The 22,961-nt window shown below is 42.7% G+C and overlaps 1 protein-coding gene and 1 non-coding gene across 5 annotated transcripts in view; both read left to right on the plus strand.

The window, feature by feature from the left end:
- The window catches only part of KIF24 (kinesin family member 24), a 76,799-nt gene that overhangs the window by 51,245 nt on the left and 2,593 nt on the right, over positions 1–22,961 (plus strand). For all 4 annotated transcript variants that reach the window (XM_058695094.1, XM_058695093.1, XM_058695090.1 and 1 more), the window contains 6 exons: positions 3,854–3,975; positions 4,858–4,963; positions 12,608–12,679; positions 15,352–15,461; positions 19,163–21,391; positions 22,539–22,632. In XM_058695094.1, the coding sequence (XP_058551077.1) occupies positions 3,854–3,975; positions 4,858–4,963; positions 12,608–12,679; positions 15,352–15,461; positions 19,163–21,391; positions 22,539–22,632 (2,733 nt within the window). The remainder of the gene's footprint in view (positions 1–3,853; positions 3,976–4,857; positions 4,964–12,607; positions 12,680–15,351; positions 15,462–19,162; positions 21,392–22,538; positions 22,633–22,961) is intronic.
- Positions 14,234–14,306, plus strand: TRNAK-CUU (transfer RNA lysine (anticodon CUU)). The gene has a single exon. It is a non-coding gene; the product is annotated as a tRNA-Lys (tRNA).

Consider the following 22,961-nt stretch of genomic DNA (forward strand, 5'->3'; position numbering starts at 1 on the left):
GAGATGTTTAGGAGGAGGTCCCTTTCCCTTAGCTATGGCCATAATTGTGTTAATGGGCAGTCTGGTGTCATATCACTCCCACTACCTTTGGAAGAGTTTATGGTACTGCTCTATCTTAAGATATCTTTCCTAAGAAAAGCCACCTGGGTGGCTCAGTTGGTTGAGCATCCGACTCTTGATTTCGGCTCAGGTCACGATCTTATGGTTTGTGAGTTTGAGCCCTGTATTGGGCTGTGTGCTGACTACAGAGCCTGCTTGGGATTCTCTCTCTCCCTCTCTCTCTGCCCCTCCCCTGTTTTATCTCTCTCTCTCTCTCTCAAAAAATTAAAAAAAAAAAAAAGCAGAAAGAAGTTTCTTGTTAGTGTTCTATATCATCACCATCGATACTCTCAGTCTACAAGAAGTCAGCTGAGATCAAGATGGAAAGTTGATATAAATTATGGATGTCCTCATGAACATTTACTGACTCGAAACAACAGCACTTGCTAACTCAGGTGTTGCACTTTCTCAGGTGTTACTGTACATGCTTGCTCAAGTATCACCCATGTGTTTGCTCAAGTGTCACCCTCACAGATCACCCTCAGGTTCACTCAGGCATGGCCACTTGCATGCCTGCACAACTAGCAGCCGTATTTTTCCCACAGGATTGTCCTTCTTCCAGGAACTCTCTCCTTCAAGTGTATTTTATTACCTGGTCTTAACAATGCAGACACCAGGTCTTCCCTGCCTTTACTGAGGACACACTGACTCCTCACATTTCTCAGTTGTGGAATCAAGATTTCTTCTGTCAGGGAATTGATGAGTATTTTTTCAGTTGTAGAGATTTACAGATTTTTAAGTCATTTTGATAGCCACTTTATGTACTTATGGGCATCCATTCTCAAACTTCTCATAAACCTGTTTCATATTTTATCATTGCCCTAACTGCAATTGGTAACAGAGGCCCACATGGCAAAAGCTTCCCCTAGATGAGCCTCGGTTGTATGCCAGTGGTAGAGACTTACTATGCACACAGTGCCTATGCTACTGACATGCTCCTAGCCCTCCTTCGGTATATGCACAGAAACCTTAGTGATTAAAGCCTTACAACCATACAGAGGTGGGTCCTGGTGCCATGTATCCTTCAGCATGTCCTTTCCCTTTCTAAGCCTGAAACATGTGGATGATAGTAGATGATTGGGTTGGATGATAGAGGACGAAATGAGATAACATATAGAAAATGGTTGGTGTGACACTAGTTCAATTTGCCACATCTGTTCTTATTAATAGTCTTTATTAATAATGTCCTTGAATGTTACCCAGGCAACAGAATTGAGCAGTTGTCTTTAGTTTCTTTGGTGGCAGGTCCCCATTTCACTACTCACATAACATGTTTTGTCTAAAGGACCTAGATTTAGAAATTTGCCCAATAGACTTTAGTTACAGAAGGAAGAATTCAAGAAGGAGGAAGTGGTAGAGGAAAAGGAAGCCTACTGATTTTTCAGCTGATTGCACTATTTTTGCTTGGCTCCTAGACTTGCATTTTCCCCAAATATTTTGTTTTTCCCTTTTCTTCTTCTTTTTTCTTTTTGGTTCACTTGTACTGGGGAGCCCATGGAGTCTCATGTTGATCTGCAAAGCTCTATTTCCCCAGGAAACTCTCATTGTTTTACATTTCTGAAAAGAAATAAAGTTTTGGAAGTTTACACAAAAATGTTTGTTCTTGGGGCACCTGGCTGGCTCAGTCAGTGGAGCATGCAACTCTTGATCTCAGGGCTGTGCATTCGAGACCCACATCAGGCTCTCTGCTACCAGCATGAAGCCCACTTCTCTGTCCCCATCTCTCTGCACCTCCCTCACTCCTGTTCTCTCTCAAAAATAAATAAACATTGGGGCACATAGATGGCTCAGTTGGTTAAGTGTCTGATTCTTGGTTTCAGCTCAGGTCATGATCTTACAGTTTTGTGGGTTCGAGCCCTGTGTCGGGCTATATGTGCTGGCAGCATAGAGCCTGCTTGGGATTCTCTCTCTACCTCTCTGCCCCTCCCCTGCTTGTGCTGTCTCTGTCTTTCTCAAAAAAAAAAAAACAAAAAAAAAAAAACTTAAAAAAATTTTTTAAATAAAAATAAATATTAAAAAAAGTTGATCTATCTGATGACCTTTATAAACTGAGTCATTTTTACTCATCAGAGCCCAGGTGCTTTATTTCACTTTCTGAAAGGCATGGTGATTGTAGCCTGTTTCTGAAGCTGAGGAAACTGAACCAGAACCAGAAATCCTTCATGCCTTCCCTAAAAGTCATTAGTCAGGAAAGGTATCCTCAACACATTAGGTTTTCTGGGATGTACTCACAGGTACCTAATGCATCATGATGGATAAGGTGGACAAGGTGCATGAAAAACCAAGTGTAAAACTTTATAACAGAACCCCAGAAGCCAACCTTTCTTGACTTCCCTGGGGGTGAACCACAAACCATCCTCTAAGCGTCTGTCTGTATCCGCTGTGCCTAGCTAGTGTGGCCTTGAGGCCTTTCTCAGCTGTGTGTCTCTAGCATCATTACTCTCACGTGGCAGAGGCCACCTGGCTTCTATCCCTAGCCTGACGATATTTGACCTATGTGACCTCGGGTAAGTCACTAACTTCTCTGTTTCTTCCCTTATCAAGCATATTGTTTATACAGGTGTAGAGATTTAAAGGATCTCCCCTGTCTCTTCGTGGGGCTTGTAAAAGACCAAAACCAACAGGCAAAAAACAAAAAGAGGTGTGAGAACCCTAAAACTAGAAGGAAATACACCAGAATCTTGTTAACTCTGGATTTATGTGAGGTATATATTTTCTTCTTGATAGTTTTCCTACATTTTCCAAGTTTTCCACAGTAAGCATGTCTTTCTTTTCTAAGAGAGAAAAAAGAAAAGTTTGATAAAAAGAACATTACACATCATCCTTGCATTAGTCTATGTACGCACGAAGTCAGAGTGACAGGAGAGAGGCCAGGATAAAGAAGTACATTTGAACTAGGTGGTTCAGTTACAGATGTGCCTGAAGCAGCCTAGCCAGCATCCGAGCTTAGTTAGCAGTGCAGGGCAGGGGGACCTGCCACACCCAGTGTAAGGGACTACTACTGTCACTCTTATGATTTCTAATTAGCAGTAACATACTAGCTCTGCAGTTGACAGTCCAGTGTTATAAATTAACAGGTTCTTCTCTTTATAAAAAGATTCATCGGATAGACCTATTACACTTTTAGCAAGCTATTTACAAAATGAGTGCATCTAAAATATTCTAAATTTGATTCTAAAATACAATTCTAGGGGCACCTGGGTGGCTCAGTAGGGTAAGCAGCCAACTCTGGATTTCAGGTCATGACCTCGTGGTTTGTGAGTTCAAGCCCCACATCAGGCTTTGAGCTGACAGGCTGACAGTGTGGAGCCTGCTTGGGATTCTGTCTCTCTGTCTCCCTCTTTTTCTTCCCTGTGTATTAGTCATTCTGTGACACACATTTCTGTCCTTTGCTTTAGTTACTAAGATAGATGGCTACTGTGGGACCTTGCTTTGGAGACAAGTCATCCCCTGGAGATTGTAGTCAGGCTAAGTCTATCAAAGATATAAAAAAGAGTTTATGACATCAAGAAGTAAATTAGCTCTTCAGCTATTAAATGTTCTCCCCCAAGGTGAGTATTCCACATTGTTTGCATTGCTGTTGGGTACTTACTCTGTATGATTTAATGTTTAGGCAGCTTTCTGCTTAGAAGGAAAATGACTGCAGTGTACTGACAAAGGTATATGCCTGGTCTCTATTGCTCCCAGCCAACTCTTAGAAACCAGAGGGCTTTTTTATTTCTTGGGGGAATCACCCTATGGATTTTATTTTCAGGTGATTCTGAAAGGCAGCAAGGAGCGCAGCACTGGGGCCACTGGAGTTAATGCAGACTCCTCCCGCTCCCATGCTATCATCCAAATTCAGATCAAAGATTCAGCCAAGAGGACATTTGGCAGGTGAGCTGGAAATATGCAAGGAACTGCATTGTCTGCCTTTCCGTAACGTGACTTTGAAATATGTGTTATCAACAACAGAACACTCTGCCACCATGGAGTTTTTAATAAATATCAGGGATACAGAGTAGAGTTGTTAGCCCTGAAATAAATCATTGTATTAAAGTGCCATCAGTTGATTAACCATGAAGTAATGACCTATTGTTGGTCAAGCCTAAGTTATTAAAAGGGACATTGATTGCTTCTAACATGAAACACAGTATCAGTAAAGGAATAGTAGGAAATGCATCTCAGCTTACAGGCCAAAAAAAAAGGGGAGGGGGGAGAGAAAATTAATCTAGCCTTCTTGAAAGAAGCCATAAGACAATTGAGTACATTCATTGCTTCCCTGGTGCTATCTTAGCAAACTCTGCCACACTGATGGATGAGCCTATCTCACCTCTCAGTAATGAGTCTTTTTCTTTTCTTTTTTTTTTTTTTTTAAACTTTCTTTTCTTTTCTTTTCTTTTTTTTTTGGCTGGAAAGCAGCCCACAGAAGTTTCTGTTTAATTATCTAAGTGGTCACATACGTGATTTGCATTGCAGTCATTTAGCTTTATGGGAAGAATGGTGGGGTTTTTTTTGGGGGGGGGGGGAAGAATGTTTTATTAATTTTAGTCATACTTTCTCACAAATGATTAAAACCAATGGAAGTGTCTGAGTGAACAGTGCTATCAACAGCTGACAGATCAGGATCTTAAAATACTTTTGGAAAGCTGACAGTAATGTCTTTTCTTTCCTGAGGATGGGCCAGTGTTAATTTCTTCCTGCCGCCACAAAATGCTGACTGTTGTAAAAATAAACCAAAGACCCAAAGAAGTTATCCTTGCTGTGTCTTTTCTCTAGGATCTCTTTTATTGACTTGGCCGGCAGTGAAAGAGCAGCAGATGCCAGAGACTCAGATAGACAGACAAAGATGGAAGGTGCAGAAATAAACCAGAGTCTTCTGGCTGTAAGTTGTTTGACAACTTTAATCTAAAAATCCTTCTTGAGGGGCGCCTGGGTGGCTCAGTCAGTTAAGAGTCCGACTTCAGTTCAGGTTATGATCTCATGGTCCATGAGTTCGAACCCCGTGTCAGGCTCTGTGCTGACAGCCTGGAGCCTGCTTCGGATTTTGTGTCTCCCACTCTCTTTGCCCCTGCCCTTGCCCCTCCCTCCCTCTCTTTCCCTTCCTCCTTCCCTCCCTCCCTCCCTCCCTCCCTCTCTCTCTCTCTCTCTCTCTCTCTCTGTCTCTCAAAAATAAATAAATAAACAAACAATTAAAAACTTAAAAATTTTTAAAAATCCTTCCTGAGAGATTTTGCCACTCTTTACATGCAGCCAGAGTGGGTGAGGGTGGCTGGGTGGAATCAGTAGAGCAAGGGCATGCTCTTAGAGTCTGGCAGTGGAATTCCAAGGTTGGAATTGGGCAGAGGCTGCCCAATCAGATTCTCAGCAAAGGAACACATAAGTATTTCTGCAGCTGCTAAATGGTTAACTTAGGTAAGCTTTCTCCCTCTCATCAAATTTTTAGATAGTATTAAGTTTTCAAACATACGAAAGTAGAATAAATCATTTAATGACCTCCCAAATACTTGCACCCAGCTTCAACATGTGAAAAATCTAACCCTTCCCTTGGATTATTGTAAAGCAAATCCTGTCATCCTGTCACGTCTTCCACAAATATTTCATTATGTCAAGGAGATGAGGGCTCATACTCTTTTAAATATACCTGCAATGCCATTATCACACCTAAAGAAATAATTATGTTATATAATCTATTATCTAGTAAATGTTATCCTTCCTCCAGTTGTCCCATAAATGGCTTTTCACAGTTGGTTTGTTCAAATCAAGATGCAAACAGGACCCTTGGATCATTTCTGATAGTCTCTTTTATTCCATATCCGTTCTTCCATTCTCTCTCTCTCTCTTTAATATCAATGTATTTGTTCAAGAAAACAGGGTCACTTGTCCTATAAGATTTCCTGCATTCTGGATTAGGTTGACTGCATCCCCATGTTGATGTTTAACATGGCACTCTGTTCTCTCTATTTTTTGTAAAGTGGTTAAGGTTTGTATTTGTGCTGTACAGTACAGTAGCCACTACGCCACATGTGGCTATTGAGCACTTCAAACATAGCCAGTCTGAACTGAGATATGCTCTAAGTGTAAGATACACCCTGGATCTTGAAGCAGGCATAATATCTCATTAATACTTTTCATATTGATTACACAATGAAATAACATTTTGGATGTATTGGATTACATAACATGTAATTAAGATTAATTTGGAGTGCCTGAATGGCTCAATCGGCCAAGCATTGGACTCTTGGTTTTGGTTCAGGTCATGATCTTGCAGTTCGTGGGATTGAGCCCCATGTCAAGCTCTGCGCTGGCAGCGTGGAGCCTGCTTGGGATTCTCTCTGCCCCTCTCCTGCTCATGAGCACATGCGCACGCTCGCTCTCTCTCTCTCTCTCTCTCTCTCTCTCAAATAAATAAACTTAAAAAAAGATTAATTTCATTTTTTTAAATGTGAAATTTTAAATTACACGTATGATTTGCACTTGTGGCTAACATTTCTATTGGGAAAGCACTGTTCTAGAAGCTTGATGAGATTGAGGTTCTGTTTTTTGACAAGAATTCATGGGTAGTTTTTAGATTTCCTATAGGAACATGTCAGGAGGTACAGAATGTCTGCTTTTCTCTCTTTGTGATTTTTTAAGAATTGAGAAAAATTCAAGTGTCAGCTTAATTCCTCCATTATAGTTTCCTATCAGACTTTTTCATTGAGTGGTTTTAGCAGCCGTTGATGAGCATCGCCTATATCTGCTGTTTTACTAGAGATTCCAAAATGATGATATTCTAATACTCCTTCTTTATTAGCTGGAAAGAACTTTCCCTCAACTGTCTGATTCTGAAATATAGTTCATACAGTAGAGACCAGATAAATTCTTGCTTCTTTGCCTTTACTCACCATTTTGCAGAATGACTGGTGTCCTAGTAACCTAAACATGACCAATGAGTTTGTTATTTACTTTTTTTTTGTATTATTATAAACTCATTATAATCATTATTCTTTTTTTGCTATTTAAATTGTACATATTTGGCCAGTGGGAGCTTTTTCAAGTTATGTTCCTTTGTTTTTTAGACCAGCCCTCTTAGTCTCAAATAGCTTCCTGGTTTTCTGGTATGACAAGATAATCTAGGCTCATCTTGTACGTTTCCTTTTCCAGACCTTGAATCAGCCAATTCTTCAACAAGCCTTGGTTTTAGAAGGAAATGGCATTTAGAGACCATTAAGGGGCCCTAGGGGTGCTTATACCATAAGTGGGTTAGTAGACAGAGCTAGGAAATAGATTTTTTTTTGAAAGGGTAAGGTAGATCAGGGATTCATACTAATAAATTAATTCAAAATTAAGATTACAAGGGTTTTGGTTAACTTTTTTGAATTTATATTTCCCTTCTCTCCTATGCTAGAATTCTTAGTTCCTAACATTAATTTATTAGCTCTACTTCAGTATGTATACATTTCAAAATAATCCTAACACTACTCATAATGTGATTACTGAATTCAAATTAATATTTCTTTGCTGTTTCTTTTTCACTCTTAAGTTGTATCTGGCTAGGGATGTGTAGTCCTAATACTGTGTTGCGAAGTCACTTGATAAACACACATACACACACACACACACACACACATACACATACATTCAGTACATTGAATATATATGTATTCAACGCTGTTCTCAGAAGCAAAAGGGTAGCATACTGTAAACACTTTGCTTTTTTCCCTGACCAGTATCCTGGAGCTCCCTACACGGTTCTATATAAAGATCTTCCTTATTCCTTTTTGCAGCTCTACAGTGCTGCCTGTGTTCCTCCATATTATTTAAGTCCTTTTGACCAGAACTGAAGTCTCTAGCTAGGTACTTTATTTCTAGGCCTCATGAAGGATAAATTGCAAGGCTAGAAAGGTGAGAGAGCATCTATTTTTACCTTTTTAATTTTTGAATAATTTTAAGTTTACAAAAAGATGCAAAAATAAATGCCCAGCATTCCTTCACCCAGCATCCATAATATTAACATCCTACGTAACCATAATAGAATGCTCTAAATCAGGAAATTAACATTGGTTATAATACTGTTAACTAAAAAAAGAAAAATTTTAAAGGAGTGCCTAGATGGCTTAGTCAGTTGAATGTCCAACTGTTGATTTCAGTCATCCCAGGGTCATGGGATCGAGTCCTGTGTCAGACTCTGTGCTGAGCATGGTGCCTGCTTGAAATTCTCTCTCTCCCCCACCCCCCCACCTGCCTCTTTCTCTCTCTCAAATAAAAGTTTTAAATATTTAAAAAAGTAATAATAATACTATTAACTAATCTACAGACCTTGTTTTAATTTCACCAGTAGTCCCACTGATGTCCTTTTTTGGGTCCAGGACCTTATATTGCATTTAGTTGTTCTGTCTTCATAGTCTCCTCAGTTTTTGTTGTCTGTGACTTTAACACCTTTGAAGAGTGCTGGCCTTTTATTTTGCAGATTGTCTGTGGATTTGGGTTTATCTGATGTTTTCTCAGATTCGATCAAGGTAAAGAATTTTTAGCAAGAACACCACATAAGTTGTGTCCTTCTTGGTGGATCATATCAGGTGGTGCATGAAATCAGTATGTCTTACTACTGATGATGTTCACTTTGATCACTTAAGGTGGTTTGTGCTAGGTTTCTCCACCGTAATGTTACCATTTTTCCTTTTGTAATTAATAAATATCTTATGGGGAGATACTTTGAAACTATTCAGATATCCTATTTACATCACACTTTTGCTGCCTAATTTTGGCATCCATTGATGATTCTTAATCTGCAACAATTATTATTGTGGTGTTTACCTGGTGGGATTTCCTGTTCCTATCACTCTTTTTACATTAATTAGTTGGAATTCTGCTGTAAGAAAGAGCTATCCTTCTTCTCCAATTTATTTATTAGATTATAACAGTAAATGGATATTTCTTTTATTTGCTAGATTATAATACATTTCTATCATTATTTTATTGCTCAGATTGTCCCAGATTTGGCCATTGTGAGCTCTTTCAAGTTGGCTCCTGTATCATTTTGATATATATGCCCTCATCATTTTTTGTTGTTGTTTATGTAGTTAGAGGGAGAGAGAGCACAAGCAGGGGAGGGGGCAGAGAGAGAGAGGGACAGAGGATCTGAAGTAGGCTCTGGGCTGACAGCAGAGAACCTGACACGGGGCTCGAGCTCACAAACCGTGAGATCATGACCTGAGGCGAAGTCTCAGGCTCTGACTGAGCCACCCAGGCTCCTCATCCCCCATCATTTTTGAGCATATCCTTGCCTTTTGGCCTTATAAGATGTCACACACTCATCTTTATGCTTTCCCTGCCCTAGCCCTGTAATCAACCATTTCTCAAAGGAGCCCCAGAACCAATAGCATTTACAGGTTAAGTTTCTAAGACTCAGATGGATTAAGTGAACTGGCCAGGGGTCCATATTCTCTAGCTACAAATCTGTGATTCTCATATGTAAAATTATGGTCCAGGAATCAAGTATAAAATCTGGGAAGAAGTCCATGTGAAGTCATACAACCTCTTGAGACTGGACTATGTCTATCTCACAAGGGCAGGAGCATGCAAAGGAGCCTAGAAACAAGCCTTCAAAAACAGCATCATAATCTTGTGCTTTGTGGGGCACCAGGGGGGCTCAGTTAGTTGAGCATCTGACTCTTATTTTCAACTCAGGTCATGATCCTAGGGTCATGGGATCAAGCCCCACATCAGGCTTTGCACTGGGCATGGAGCCTACTTGAGGCTTTCTCTCTCTACCTCTGTCCCTCTCTCCTGCTTGTGCTCTCTTTCTCTACAAAAATAAAATTTAAAAAAATAAATAAAAATTTTAAAAATATTTATTAAAAAAATCTTGGGGTGCCTGGGAGACTCAAGTCGGGCTGTGTTGACAGCTTGGAGCCTGGAGCCTGCTTCAGATTCTGTCTCCCTCTCTCTGCCCTTCCCCTTTTTGCACTCTCTCTCTCTCAAAAATAAATAAACATTTTTAAAAAATTTTTAAAAATCGTGTGCTTTGTAAGGTACACAAAGGTACACCTTATTGTCTTCTTGGGTATTCCCCTTAGTTCTCCCTTAATAAGTTTAATAAAGTATACTTCCCATTCTGATTCAACAGGGCTAAAGGGACTCAAGGACTCATAGGGATTGGTGGCCACACTTGGATTTGAGTATGTAAGGGGCAGGTGTAACTCAGGGGCAGGATTTGGCTACCTGTTTGTCCCCTTTGGAGAACTGTCCTAGTGCTCAAGTTTGGGGTATTTGTAATAAAAGAGGAAATTCCCTTATATAGGTTTCTCTATCTGAAAATAGAATTTTCCCATGAAACCATTTGTAAGCCAAAATGGCATAAGGCAAAGAAGTGATTACCATTAATTTATATGGGAAAAGTGTGTGCATTCCCAAAATGCCAAAAATAGCCTGTCTTCGGCTTTTCTGATACCTTAAGATACATCTTGCTAATGGGTGTACAAACTAAATCAAAATAAAGCACAGATGGAGGAGCCTAGCTGGCTTAGTCAGTGGAACATGTGACTCTTGATCTTGGGGTTGTGAATTCAAGGCCCACATTGGGCTTAGAGTTTACTTAAAAAAAAGAAAAAACTATTAAAAGATAAGGGGCACCTGGGTGCCTCAATTGGTTAAGCATCCAACTCTTGATTTCAGATCAGGTTATGATCTCACAGCTTTTGCATTCCAGCCCTGTGTTGGTCTCTACGCTGACTGCACAGAGCCTGCGTGCAGGGTTCTCTCTCTCCCCATCTCTGCCCCTCCCCCGCCTGCTCGCTCTCTCTCAATACTAAGTTAGTTAATTAAATTAAATAAATAAAACACAGATGGAAATACAGTTCTGCTGAGATGTTGAATGTACTTCCCTGGGAAGCAGTTGGACGGTACCACTCTTGCCGCTCAGGGTACGCGCACTGCACCTGTAAAGGCTTGTTGCAGAATAAACGCTGAATACTATTTTTACTTTTCACCTTACTCTTTAATGTTTATTTTTGAGAGAGAGAGAGAGAGAAAGCGTGTGTGAGCACGGGTGGGGGAGGAACAGAGAGACAGGGAGACAGAATCTGAAGCAGCTCCAGGCTCCAAACTGTCAGCACAAGAGCCCGACACAGGGCTTGAACTCAAACTGTGAGATCATGACCTGAACTGAAGTCAGACGCTCAACTGACTGAACCATCCAGGGGCCCTTACTTTTCACCTTTTAAAATAAAAGTGAAAATCCTCTTTAAATTTCTTTTAGTTAGCACAGACAGGTACTAATGTAGGCCTTTTATAAAAGTGAAATGGCATAACCTGAACTTTCAAAAAGTGGAGGATACTTGTTCCCTCTTATATACTGCAGCTTTTTGGATAGAGAGGAGTTAGCTGTGGACCTCAATATTTGCCACTAAGAACAGCCATAGCAAACTCTCAAGGCTAATTACCTGTTCTTGGTGAACTCCAGCATGGGTACTTCCAAGGATTCCTTCCATCCTCTTTCCTCCCTTCCTTTACATTTACTTTATTTTAACCTAGGTACATGACTCAGAAATAGGAGATCTCTTCTCCCTCCTCCTGTTCCCCTCACCCCTGCTGTTCTGTTCTTTCTGATGAGTATGTTACCCCTGGAGGTCTACATATGTGGATCTCTGAGCGCTAGTGATGTTCAAATGTGCACTTTTTTGAGGGGCTTATGTCTAGGAGCAAGTGATACGTCCTTGCCTTTGGGACACAGTCCCTGCCTTTTTAAAATAAGAAGGTAAAAAATAAAATGAGAAGGTAGACTTAGGTGATTTCCCAGTTCCTTTCCAGCTCTGACTCTAGAATTTCTTCTGTCCCACTCAGAAAACTTTTATCTGAGTCTACACTTGAATCTACACCTATAGGTATGCATGTGGGAGCAGGGAGGTTGAGGGAGTCAAGTAGATATTCTCTCTACTTCAGCACATCCATAGCTGATAATAGTGTAAGAGGAGATGAGAAAAAGGGAGGTGGCAAGCCAGAACTGCCACCACATAAGCTTGGACTCTGGGCCTTGTGGGAAGTTACCTGGTTTGTCTGTTCCCTGCTATCATGGCTAATTCTAGGATCACAGCCTTTATATTGGGTGGCCCTTAACTAGACACAGATAGCACAGGATGTTGTTTCCCAGTCTAGCTTGATTCTTCTTGTTGGACAAGAAACTACCAGGGCATTTGACTTCCTTTTGGAGGATTGCCTGAGTGTGGCTTATTTAAGAAAAGTCTGGGGCGCCTGGGTGGCGCAGTCGGTTAAGCGTCCGACTTCAGCCAGGTCACAATCTCGCGGTCCGTGAGTTCGAGCCCCGCGTCAGGCTCTGGGCTGATGGCTCGGAGCCTGGAGCCTGTTTCCGATTCTGTGTCTCCCTCTCTCTCTGCCCCTCCCCCGTTCATGCTCTGTCTCTCTCTGTCCCAAAAATAAATAAAAAACGTTGAAAAAAAAAAAAATTAAAAAAAAAAGAAAAGTCTGATCTGTTAACTCTCTCTTTGCATGTGATATATGATGTGTTTGTTGTTATTCTACTCTGCAGCTGAAGGAATGTATCCGAGCATTGGATCAGGAACACAGCCACACTCCCTTCAGGCAAAGCAAATTAACTCAGGTAAAGTTAAATGTGAGCTTTGAGTTTGTTCTCACTTGTTCTTTCATTCATTTGTTCATTCAACAAAGCATCCACTGCCAGCAATGCATGATGCTAAGCTTGGGGGTCCAGGGAAGGAAAGAGTCACATTCTTTCCAGGAGCTCATTCTAGGTAGAGAGGGGCATCCTCGGGCAGAGATGCCTGTGGTGGGAGGCAGCTGGGCATTTTCGGGGCAGTGGTGCTCTTCTGGTCATCATTCAACAGCTTTTTGCCAATTTCTAATATAAAGAAATATTTTTTATTTAGTGGAGTCTCTGAGCCTTTGAAGGGAGGTTGGTGTAGTTGTACTAAGTACTTTCTTAGCTGTAAGACTTAGACTAGTGTTTCAAGATAAAAAATAACAGCTGGAGTTAAAAAGAATGAGATAGATGTATTTTTGAAGAGTTTATTTTGGGGCGCCTGGGTGGCTCAGTCACTTGAATGTCTGACTCTTGATTTCGGTTCAGGTCATGATCCCAGGGTTGTGGGATCAAGCCCCGCATCGGGCATTGCACTGAGTGTGGAGCCTGCTTAAGATTGTATCTCTCCTTCTCCTCTCCCCTGTTCACATGTGTGCATGTGCTGTCTCTCTTAAAAAAAAAAAAAAGTAAAAAAAAAAAATATTTTTAAGTAATGTCTATATCCAACAGGGCTTGAACTTAAAACCCTGAAATCAAGAGTCACATGCTCTACCAACTGAGCCAGCCAGGTGCCCCGGATGAGCTAGATTTTTGACAGGTTCTGATAGGAAAGATGACCAAGATCTATAGTATAAAAATATGTTATGAGACAAAAACTACACAAAAAAATTCTGCATGTGTTAACTGATTATTCTGAGTGTTAAAACTATAGGTAATTTTTTCCTCCATTTTTCTGTCATGAAACTGTGCTTTATTAACAGAAAATGCTAGTAAGTCAGCATTGTAATAGCTATAGAAAAGTGGCCCGTGGAGGGGGTCTACCTACATATAAACTGCTGTGAAGGCAGTTATGGGTGCTTCTGATTCCCTTCTGCACCAAGTCCTGTGCCCAATGGAGAACTGACTAGGGTAGAAGGCAGTTTATGAGATCTTTGTATTTTGGGAGAGGTTTTCAGTCTGTGCAGCTATCCTAATGGCTCCACACGGCCTGTGGCAGAACCTATAACATAACTCCTTAGTAGTCGGAACTGGTTAGATGATGTCTTCTCAAACATTTCAGCCAGAAACTTAGAAAACCTTTCTTATGGGTGATTCTGACATTAGTTCTGTTATTTTTTTTTTATTGTTTATTTTTGAGAGAGAAAGAGACCATGTGAGCAGGGGAGGGGCAGAGAGAGAGGAGGACACAAAATCTGAAGCAGGATCCAGGCTCTGAGCTGTCAGCACAGAACCCAACATGGGGCTCAAACTCACGTCCTGTGAGATCATAACCTGAGCTGAAACCAGATGCTTAACTCACTGAGCCACCCAGGTGCCCCTTGGCTCTGTTATTTTTTAAAACAAGTTCACCATCCCCAGAAAATGTGTTCCTACTTAATTAAATAATTCAGGGGTACCTGGCTGGCTCAGCTGGTAGAGCATGTGACTCTTGATCTCAGGGTTGTGGGTTCAAGCCCCATGTTGGGTGTAGAGGTTATTTACAAACAAAATCTTTAAATAATAATAGTGATTCAGACCATATATACAAGTACAAAGAAGATGGTAGGAGGTACCAGAAAATCCCGCCTCCCAGTGATAATCACTGCTATGTTTTGGTGGACATCCTTCCAGACATTTCTCTGTCCATATGTCTACATGTAGATCTACTTACATAGTTATGGAGTAATATGCCTTTTCACTCAGATTAAGTTTTAGATCTTCCTGTGTACCTAAGTACAGCTATACATAATTTTTTAATCATTTATTTTTGAGAGAGAGAGTGCAAGCACGAGCAGGGAAGGGGCAGAGAGGCAGGGGGGTGGGAAGAGAGAATTCCAAGCAGGCTCAGTACTGACAGCACAGAGCCCGGCATGAGGCTTGATCTCATGAACTGTGACATCATGACCTGAGCCAAAATCAAGAGTTAGAAGCTTAAGCAACTGAGCCACACAAGTGCCCCACATAATTATTTTTAATGGTTGCATTATATTCAGTTAACGATTTTTTCACTACTTATAAATGCCTAGATTTTCCAATTTTTATTATTATGTTGTAATGCATATCCTATACATATATATATATATATATTTTTTTTTTTTTTTTTTTTTTTTTTTTTTTAAATTGAGCAGTTCTCTTTAGGATAACATTCTGGAAGTGTGCACTTTTTTTATGTTTTCATGCATATTGCCAAACTGCCTTCCCAAAAGGAAGTACCATTTCATGGTACATGCTACATGAGTAGTGTAGCAATGTAGAAAAGTACCCATTTCCCTGGACCCTCACTAGGGCAGGCATCATGAGTCTTAATCTTATGGGTGAAAAATATTAGTATTTTTAATGGCTTGTTTGTATTTCTTTGGTGGTGAAGTGAGTACCTTTTTTTTTTTTTAACATGGTTGGTCATTTGTATTTCTTCTTTGTAAACTGCCTTTTTGTAGGGGATGGGAAGCTATGGCCCAGTGTCCTGCCCACAATAAGTAGTCAATATGCCCCTTGTTAGTTGACTTTGTTGACCTGACTTCTGTTTTGGACAGGTCCTGAAGGATTCTTTCATCGGTGATGCCAAAACATGCATGATTGCCAACATCTCGCCAAGCCACGTGGCCACTGAACACACTCTGAATACCTTGCGTTATGCTGACCGGTGAGTTGCTCTCAGGTAGCAGGTCGTGTGTACAGGTCTCATACACACATAGGGGTCTGATCTTGAGCTCCAGAAGCCTGTTCTTGAGGCAGTGATCCTAGTACCAAAGGGGAATGTGCAGTTGGTCATTTGAAGAATGGGACCTGGTAGGCCTTGCCATTTTACAAGTGTAAATGTGACAAGAGGAAGAGGACACGTTCCCCGGTTCAGGAGACAACTCCATTGGTGATTTTTAAATGGCTATTGGGAAATGAAATTTCTTTGGAGTTGAAGGCTCAAGGTTTTCTTCCTGCTAGCCTCAGCCCTAATCGTAAGGGATAGAATACATGTTACTTGTCAAAGCAGAGACACTTAGAACTTTGTAGGTCCAGAAGAGAGCAACCCAGATATAACATGTTACAGAAGGATAAATTGAGCCCAGAGAAGGGCAGGAATTTTAAAAGGGCTCATTGGGAATTGGTGGTAAAGCCAGCACCTTTGACTATATATTTGGGGTGACTTTGGTATCTGCCAGGGTCCCCCCAACCCCACCCCATGTCTTACTCTGTGGTCACATATGTTTCCTACCATGGAGGAAGACGCTACCATTTCCATTCTTTCCTCTGGCTGCTTTGCTGCTTTGCTGCTTGGTCCTGTCTTACATCTTTTTCTGTGGTCTCCCAGAAGCTGTCTCCTCTCCAAGGTTAACAAACTATTTGAGGGAAAGCTTTTCTTTTTTCTTTTCTTTTCTTTTCTTTTTTTTTTTTTTTTACTACTGTTGAGGAATCTTTAGTATCCATGGCATTTTATGAAATTCATTGGGAAGGAAAAGTGAGGTATTATTTAAGTTCAATGAAAACAGGAAACCTTATCTTTTTCTCTACCATATCTATTGCTCAGACAGTGCTTTACCTGGTAGACGCACAGTAAATATTTGTGAATGAAAGGAGGAACTCTTCCTGGGTGTCAGGGTGAGGCACTCTGTGTACCATCTCATTTAGATAGGAGAGATACTTTACACAGTGGTTACAAGAGCTCTGGAGTCCAGACTATCTGGGCCAATATCCTACTTCTGCCTCAAAATAGCTGAGTGGTCTTGGGCATAAGTTTTGGGTCCAGTTTCCTTATCTGACAGGGGATATTAGCATCTACATCATACAACAGTTACATGGAATCAGTGAGGATAATATGTGTGAAGGGCTTACCAACATGCTGGGCACACAGTGACTACTCAATATGTTAATTTAATTTATGTGTTAATTTAACCAATGGTAATACTAATAGGTCCCCAAAATAGGTTTCTTTTATTGCATGATTTCCTAATGCCTGCTCACTAGCACTGCTAGAGGAAAGGCTACTTCATGAACTGAGATCAGATAGAAGATACGAGAAGATCCAAACTTGTTTCCAAAAACCCAGTATGGCTGGAAATTCTTTACCCCCATGTATCCATTACCCAGCTTCAACAGTTATTAACAGTAAGCTGAACTTGCTTCATAACCCCACTCACTCTCCAAATCACAGACATTGTTATCAATTGCTTAGACTAAGAACTTCATCATTAGAAGCAGAGAACAAGACCATCTCCTCATTTAGTGACTCAGTAAAGGAAGATGAAAATAACCCTTTCTCATAGGGATGTATTAAGTATAATTGCAAAATTATTTGAAATAATTTTGGCTTTAAAGAGAATGGAAAAAGTATAATAGAATTCTCTTCATTTGAAACAGTCTAATACATTACTGAAAATAAATGAGGGGCACCTGGATGGCTCAGTTGGTTAAGCATCCAACTCAGATTTGAGCTCAGGTCATGATCTCACATTTCATAAAACAGAGCCCTGAGTCAGGCTACATGCTGAGAGCAAGGAGGGGGCTTGGGATTCTCTCTCTACCTCTGCCCCTCACTCACTCAATGTGCTTGCTCGCTCTCTCAAAAAAATAAATGAAAGCCATTTATTTTAGGTGCTTAAATGAGGCCTAGAAGAATGTTGCTAAGTAGTCCAGAAATAAAGTTCCATAGTTCTAATAGATGTATCAGAAGAGCTCACTGATAGTTGTGATTTTGGTGACATGAAAAGTACACTGGAAGCAGTTAGCATCAATGACCAAATTACCTGTAGGATTCCTTCTGGCACTCAGCTGTCTATAGTTATTTACTGTGACTCCTAGTGAGAAATTTTGGTGTTTCTCTCTTAATTAAACTAAAATATTTAAGATTTTTATAATAGGAAGTAATATGGAACCATCTAGACTTACCGTGGCACCTCTCAGCCCGTTGCTTGTATGTCCTACTGCAACACCTAAACAAAGGCCCGTGGATACAATTCGTGTGTCTTTAGTCACATACTACATCTCTTTGCTTAGCTATGTTGCCTGTCTTCCTTGGCTCTCAGACTTAAAGGTAAGATTTAAATGAAGTCTCATTGTCAGACTTACGATCTTGGTTTTCAGAAATGACCAGGTGTCATTTGGCTACCAGTAATGATTGGATTAAAACCAAAACAATGGAGGGGCACCTGGGTGGCTTAGTCAGTTGAATCATCTGACTTTTGGTTTCAGCGTGGGTCATGATCTCACAGTTCATGGGTTCAAGCCCTGCATCAGGCTCTGTGCTGGCAATGCGGAGTCCTCTGTCTCTGCCCCTCCCCCACTCATGTTCTCGGCCTCTCTCAAAATAAATGGATAAACTTAAAATAATGGAAGAGACATTTTATGGGAGCCCCCAAGTAGAAGTAGTACTCCCTTCTAGAGGATTTTTAAATATATCTTTTTAATTAAGTAGGCTCCATGCCCAATGTGGGGCTTGAACTCATGACCCTGATATCAAGAGTCGCATACTCCACCGAATGAGCCAGCTGGACACCCCACCTCCTAAGGGATTTTAATGAAGAATCTACAAACTACTGGACAGTCACATTTTTACTTGATGTCACCTTGTAATTATAAATTCCTACAGTGTTTTTAAATATCACAGAGTAAGAGACTGAACTTGACAACTAAATCCTAGCAGAGACCTAATTCTGGCTTTTCCATCTTCTCTAAAATTCCCATGTGGAATAGAGCACGGTTCTCTATTTCTCTACCTAGGAGGCAACTTTGCCTCCCACAGGACATTTAGCAATGTCTACAGACATTTTTGATTGTCATGACTTAGAAGTGCTTCTGACGTTTAGTAGGTGGAAGCCAAGGATGCTGCTAAACATCCCATAGGGCACAACACAGGACAGTTCCCCACAACAAAGAATTATCTGGTTTCCCAAATACCACTATGCTAAGGTTGAGAAACCCTAGGAATAGACAGGTCACTTTTCCTTTAGAGGAATTAGCACAGACTGCTTATTTCCAGAAGGTTTTGCTTCCTGAGTTCTAGCAAGTTTGAGGGAATTCATTTTCTTAGAGAAGCCTGAAAGGAGATGGGCTGCAGGAAAAGTGGGCAGGTGAGTGGTAGACACCAGGCTCCTGAGTTGGTCCACCTTCAAGAAGTACAGCATGGGCCCTACATGGATGTAGTGCAGTTCCAAGACCGGCTCCTCTGGCCTATCCCATGGGACTGAGGTGATTTCCAAAACTTCTGATCACAGAATGCTAGGTATATGCTTATATCCTCAGAGAATACACTCGTCTTTTTTGTAATACTTTTTGTTTGGTTTTTAAAAAATATAGAAAAGGAATTAAGGAGCATACAGGAATACACATTTAACATAAAATGGTAATTTACAGGGTCAAAGAACTAAAGAAAGGCATTAAATGTTGTGCTTCAGCTACCAGTCGAAATCAGACCTCTGAAAACTCTTCTCCAAAACGAATCCAGAGCTCCCCTGTGGCCCTGCCAGGGGATAAGTGTTCTCCCAAAAAAGTCAAGCTGGGACTTCAGCAGTCATTCACAGCAGCTCCTGGCTCCATGAGAGGGAAGGCTCATCCTCTGGCAAACCGCCCACCCAATATCCCTTTTGCTCCTGTACCTAAAGTTCCCAGTAAAAGGGGTGGATCCAGAGGGAGTCTTCACCAAGAGTGGGTCATTCAGACTAGCCCTGTGAAGGGAGCCACATGGTCTGGACATTCAGTCAAAAAAAGAGAAGAGTCTGCCTCATTGTGCTCTGAGAAAATTCAAATGAGCCACAAAGCTGCCCGCAGGTGGGGAAGCAGGACCCCTGGCCCAGGAGAAGACCCGGTGCATGGCAAACTGCCCTCCAAGTGCAAGAAAGTGCAGACTGTGCAGCCAGTGCAGAAGCAGCTTGTGTCACGAGTTGAGCTCTCCGCTGGCAACCTCCACCACTTAGCAGAATACAGTCAGGGCAGCAAGGGGAGCACACCTGCCAGGTCTGCCTCTGAAGCTCGGACAGACATCCCTCCACACCAGAAGGAGAGGGAGGAACATTTGCGCTTTTATCACCAGCAGTTCCAGCAGCCGCCTCTCCTCCAGCAGAAGTTAAAGTACCAACCACTGGAAAGGTTTTTATGCCAGTACAGGCCCCTAGAGGGGCAGCTCCAGAAGGAGACCCCTCCCCCCTTCTGCTCTTACTCTGAGAGCCAGGATGGAGCCCAAACTGAGGACCTTGATGACAGCGATTTCAGTGAAGATTCTTTTTCACATGTCTCCAGTCAGAGAACCACAAAGCAGAGAAACACCCTAGAGAATAGCGAAGGTTCATTCTTCCTTCATCAGAGGGAACAAGGACCTGAGGAGCAGGTGGCTGAAAGGCAGCGAAGTCTGCTTTTTAACCCCAGGACAGATGGTGATGAGAAGTGTCTAACTGGAAGCTGGATGTACTCCAGGGACCCTACAAGCCACAGAAGAGCAGCACTTAATCGTGGCCACAGCCCAAGTAAGTTACCTTTGGACTGGAGCAGAGAGGAGGACTCTGCCTCCTCAGCACCTTCTCCCAGAGACAACCTGGCAGAGAAGCCTTACTGCTCACAGGTAGAGTTTGTATATGGCCAGAAAAGAGGTGGCAGCCCAGCCTTTGATCTCAGACAGAATGCCTTCAGAAGTGAGGTTCCTGGGCAGGCCGAGGGTACTTCACCATCCCTGGAGGCAGATGGTTTCATTTTCTCACTATCCCACATTGCAGTTGCAAGATCTCCAGACCAAAGAGACACAGTCAGTACACCTCTGAAAGAAGTCAGACAAGACAGCCCAACAGCAAAGAACAGTTACGCATACCAAGACGACGACTCTAAAGGGGAATCAGGCACATGCTCTGAATATGCTTCTGTAGTGATGGCTCCCCTCACTGTGTCCCTCCTGGAGAACACAGACAATGAGGGCTCTCTTTCCTTGGAGCAGCTGGCCCAGGATGGGCCTGTGCATAGTCTAGCGGCAGTGGACACAGGGGGACCAGCTGTGGACCACACAGTGTCATCTGATGATCAAAAGGCACTTCTGCCAATCTCTTCGGCAACTGGGCACCTGTGGCTCTCATCATCTCCCCCTGACAATAAGCCTAGTGGTGGTCTTCCAGCTCTGTCCCCATCACCCATCCGTCAGCAGCCCCCAGACAAGCTACCCACAAGTGAGGCCGACCTAGGAGGGGTCTGCGAGAGCACAGAGACTGCTCTCTTCTCCCAGGAATATGTGGGTAGCCAGCAGTATGATGCTGATGCTAAGGACACAGAGCTGAACAGCTCCCAAGGTTTCCCAGGAAAGCCCTTCCCCACCATACATACTGGAGGACCCCACCCTGGGCCTATATTCACCCCACAAACAGAAAGTAGTGATATGGCTGACCAGCCCTGGGCCCAGGAAAGAAAACATCCAACAGGTCTTGGTTGGCAGGAGCTGACTTTGTCCACAGACCCCATCAAGTTGTCCTGCTCCAACACAGACGTCGTATGGCTCAAATACAGGCTGATCCCAAGATGCTTAGCAAGGCCAGGCTCTCCCCTGATCGCCAGCTGCTCTCCAGAGACGGCAGGAAAAGTCCATCAGCTCACCCTGGGGCATGCACAGTAAGTTGGACACTCCCCAAGACTCGAGCCCCTCCGGCACCCCTACTTCCACCCCAGGTTAACGTTTTGTCTGTCCTGGGAATGGCTATTGTTGGCTCAGTGTCAGAGCTATTCTACGACTAGAGAGGCTTTGTCCGGCTTTTCAAGGGAGCTTGCCTAGATGCACCTGACATGGAGAGCAAGAATAAAATGTATGGGAGCAGGCCCACCAGGGTGGATGAACCCTGAGTCTGGGAAAGCTGGGACTTGAGTGGGAGAAAGAAGGATCTGTCACCTGTGGTAAGTTCAGAATCCTCTTCATTCTGTCGGGTCTGTATTCCTGAAGTGCTGCCCAGAGATGCAAAAGCTGTAGCCTTGTGCCCGCAGAACCAAGACAGGCTGGCCACCTTCCAAAATGGTGAAGTTGATCAAAAACAGAGGGACTAGTGGTTTGTACTGCTTTCCCCAAAGGATGCTGTAGATGGTGCAGCAAAAAGAGATGGGACAGAGGCATAGAGAAAAAAAGGCAGAGGGATCAAGCAGGGCCCCTCTCAGCATTAGAGGCTGGGAGATGGAGGGCAGGGTGGGTGTGTGGGAACAGAGGCTACAGCCCTTTGCTAGGGCTCCTGATATCTAGGCCGGCTGTGTGCCTGCTGCTCGCTTTGGCTCCAGGCCAAAGCAATGGACAAAGAAAAGGACGTGCAGGGATGCACAGGTGAGAGGAACCTGGCAGATCCTCCAGTTTCTAGCTCAAACCCCCTGCTTTGGTCCCTGGACGCCCAGGGAGGAGAGATGATGGCAGGCAAAACAGCAGGCTCTACCTCGTGCCAAGTGTGTCACCTCCAGTGGTCACAGCCTTGAACCTTTTGGCAGGGAAGCTATGGGCAGCTCCTGTAAAGAGCACTCATCCCTGTCCTTCAGTGTAGCTGGGGAGGCAGGGACAGCTTGAGAAGTGCCTCTTTCCTGGTATCTTCTTGGTATACTCTAGTGCCTAAATAAGCCCTAAGAACAGGTGACAGGGGAGGAGGTGATGGTGAGCTGGCCTTGGTCAAAGCTTTGACCACTTTGGGCAGAAATAAGTCCTGGAAATAAGGCTCTCAGCTCCCAAAAGTTGCCCAAGAGAGATGGAAGGCCCAGAGGATCACACTGTCCCCTCTGGTGTTTCCAGGCAGGTGGTCATCCGAGCACACCAGGAACAGCTGGATGAAATGGCAAAACTGGGCTTCAAGGAGGAGACCCTAATGAGCCAGTTGGCTCTTAATGTAAGTGGCCTTGGCTAGACCCTCAGGGACTCTTGGGAATTAGCCTGTGGGTAGTTTGATGGTCATCCTTGTTTGCTGCAGTTATGTGTGGGGTAAGGTCTGCTATCCTACTCTAGGAGGCCTTGTGCCATTCCTCTGACATAGCTCAAGGGGGGCGCAAGGACAGGTGAGAGATGGTACTACATTCCCTGTTTCCAGGCTAAAATGTTTCCAGCCTCTATCCTGTGCCATTCTGCCTGCCATTCTGCCTTCTTGACTTGCTAGGGCCCCTCCCTGTGACAGTAAGTGACCTACCACATGCAAACCAGGGGTACTTTCACAAAAACAAC

This window comes from Neofelis nebulosa, chromosome 12 (genome assembly GCF_028018385.1).
Source record: "Neofelis nebulosa isolate mNeoNeb1 chromosome 12, mNeoNeb1.pri, whole genome shotgun sequence".
NCBI classification, from domain to species: Eukaryota; Metazoa; Chordata; class Mammalia; order Carnivora; family Felidae; genus Neofelis; species Neofelis nebulosa.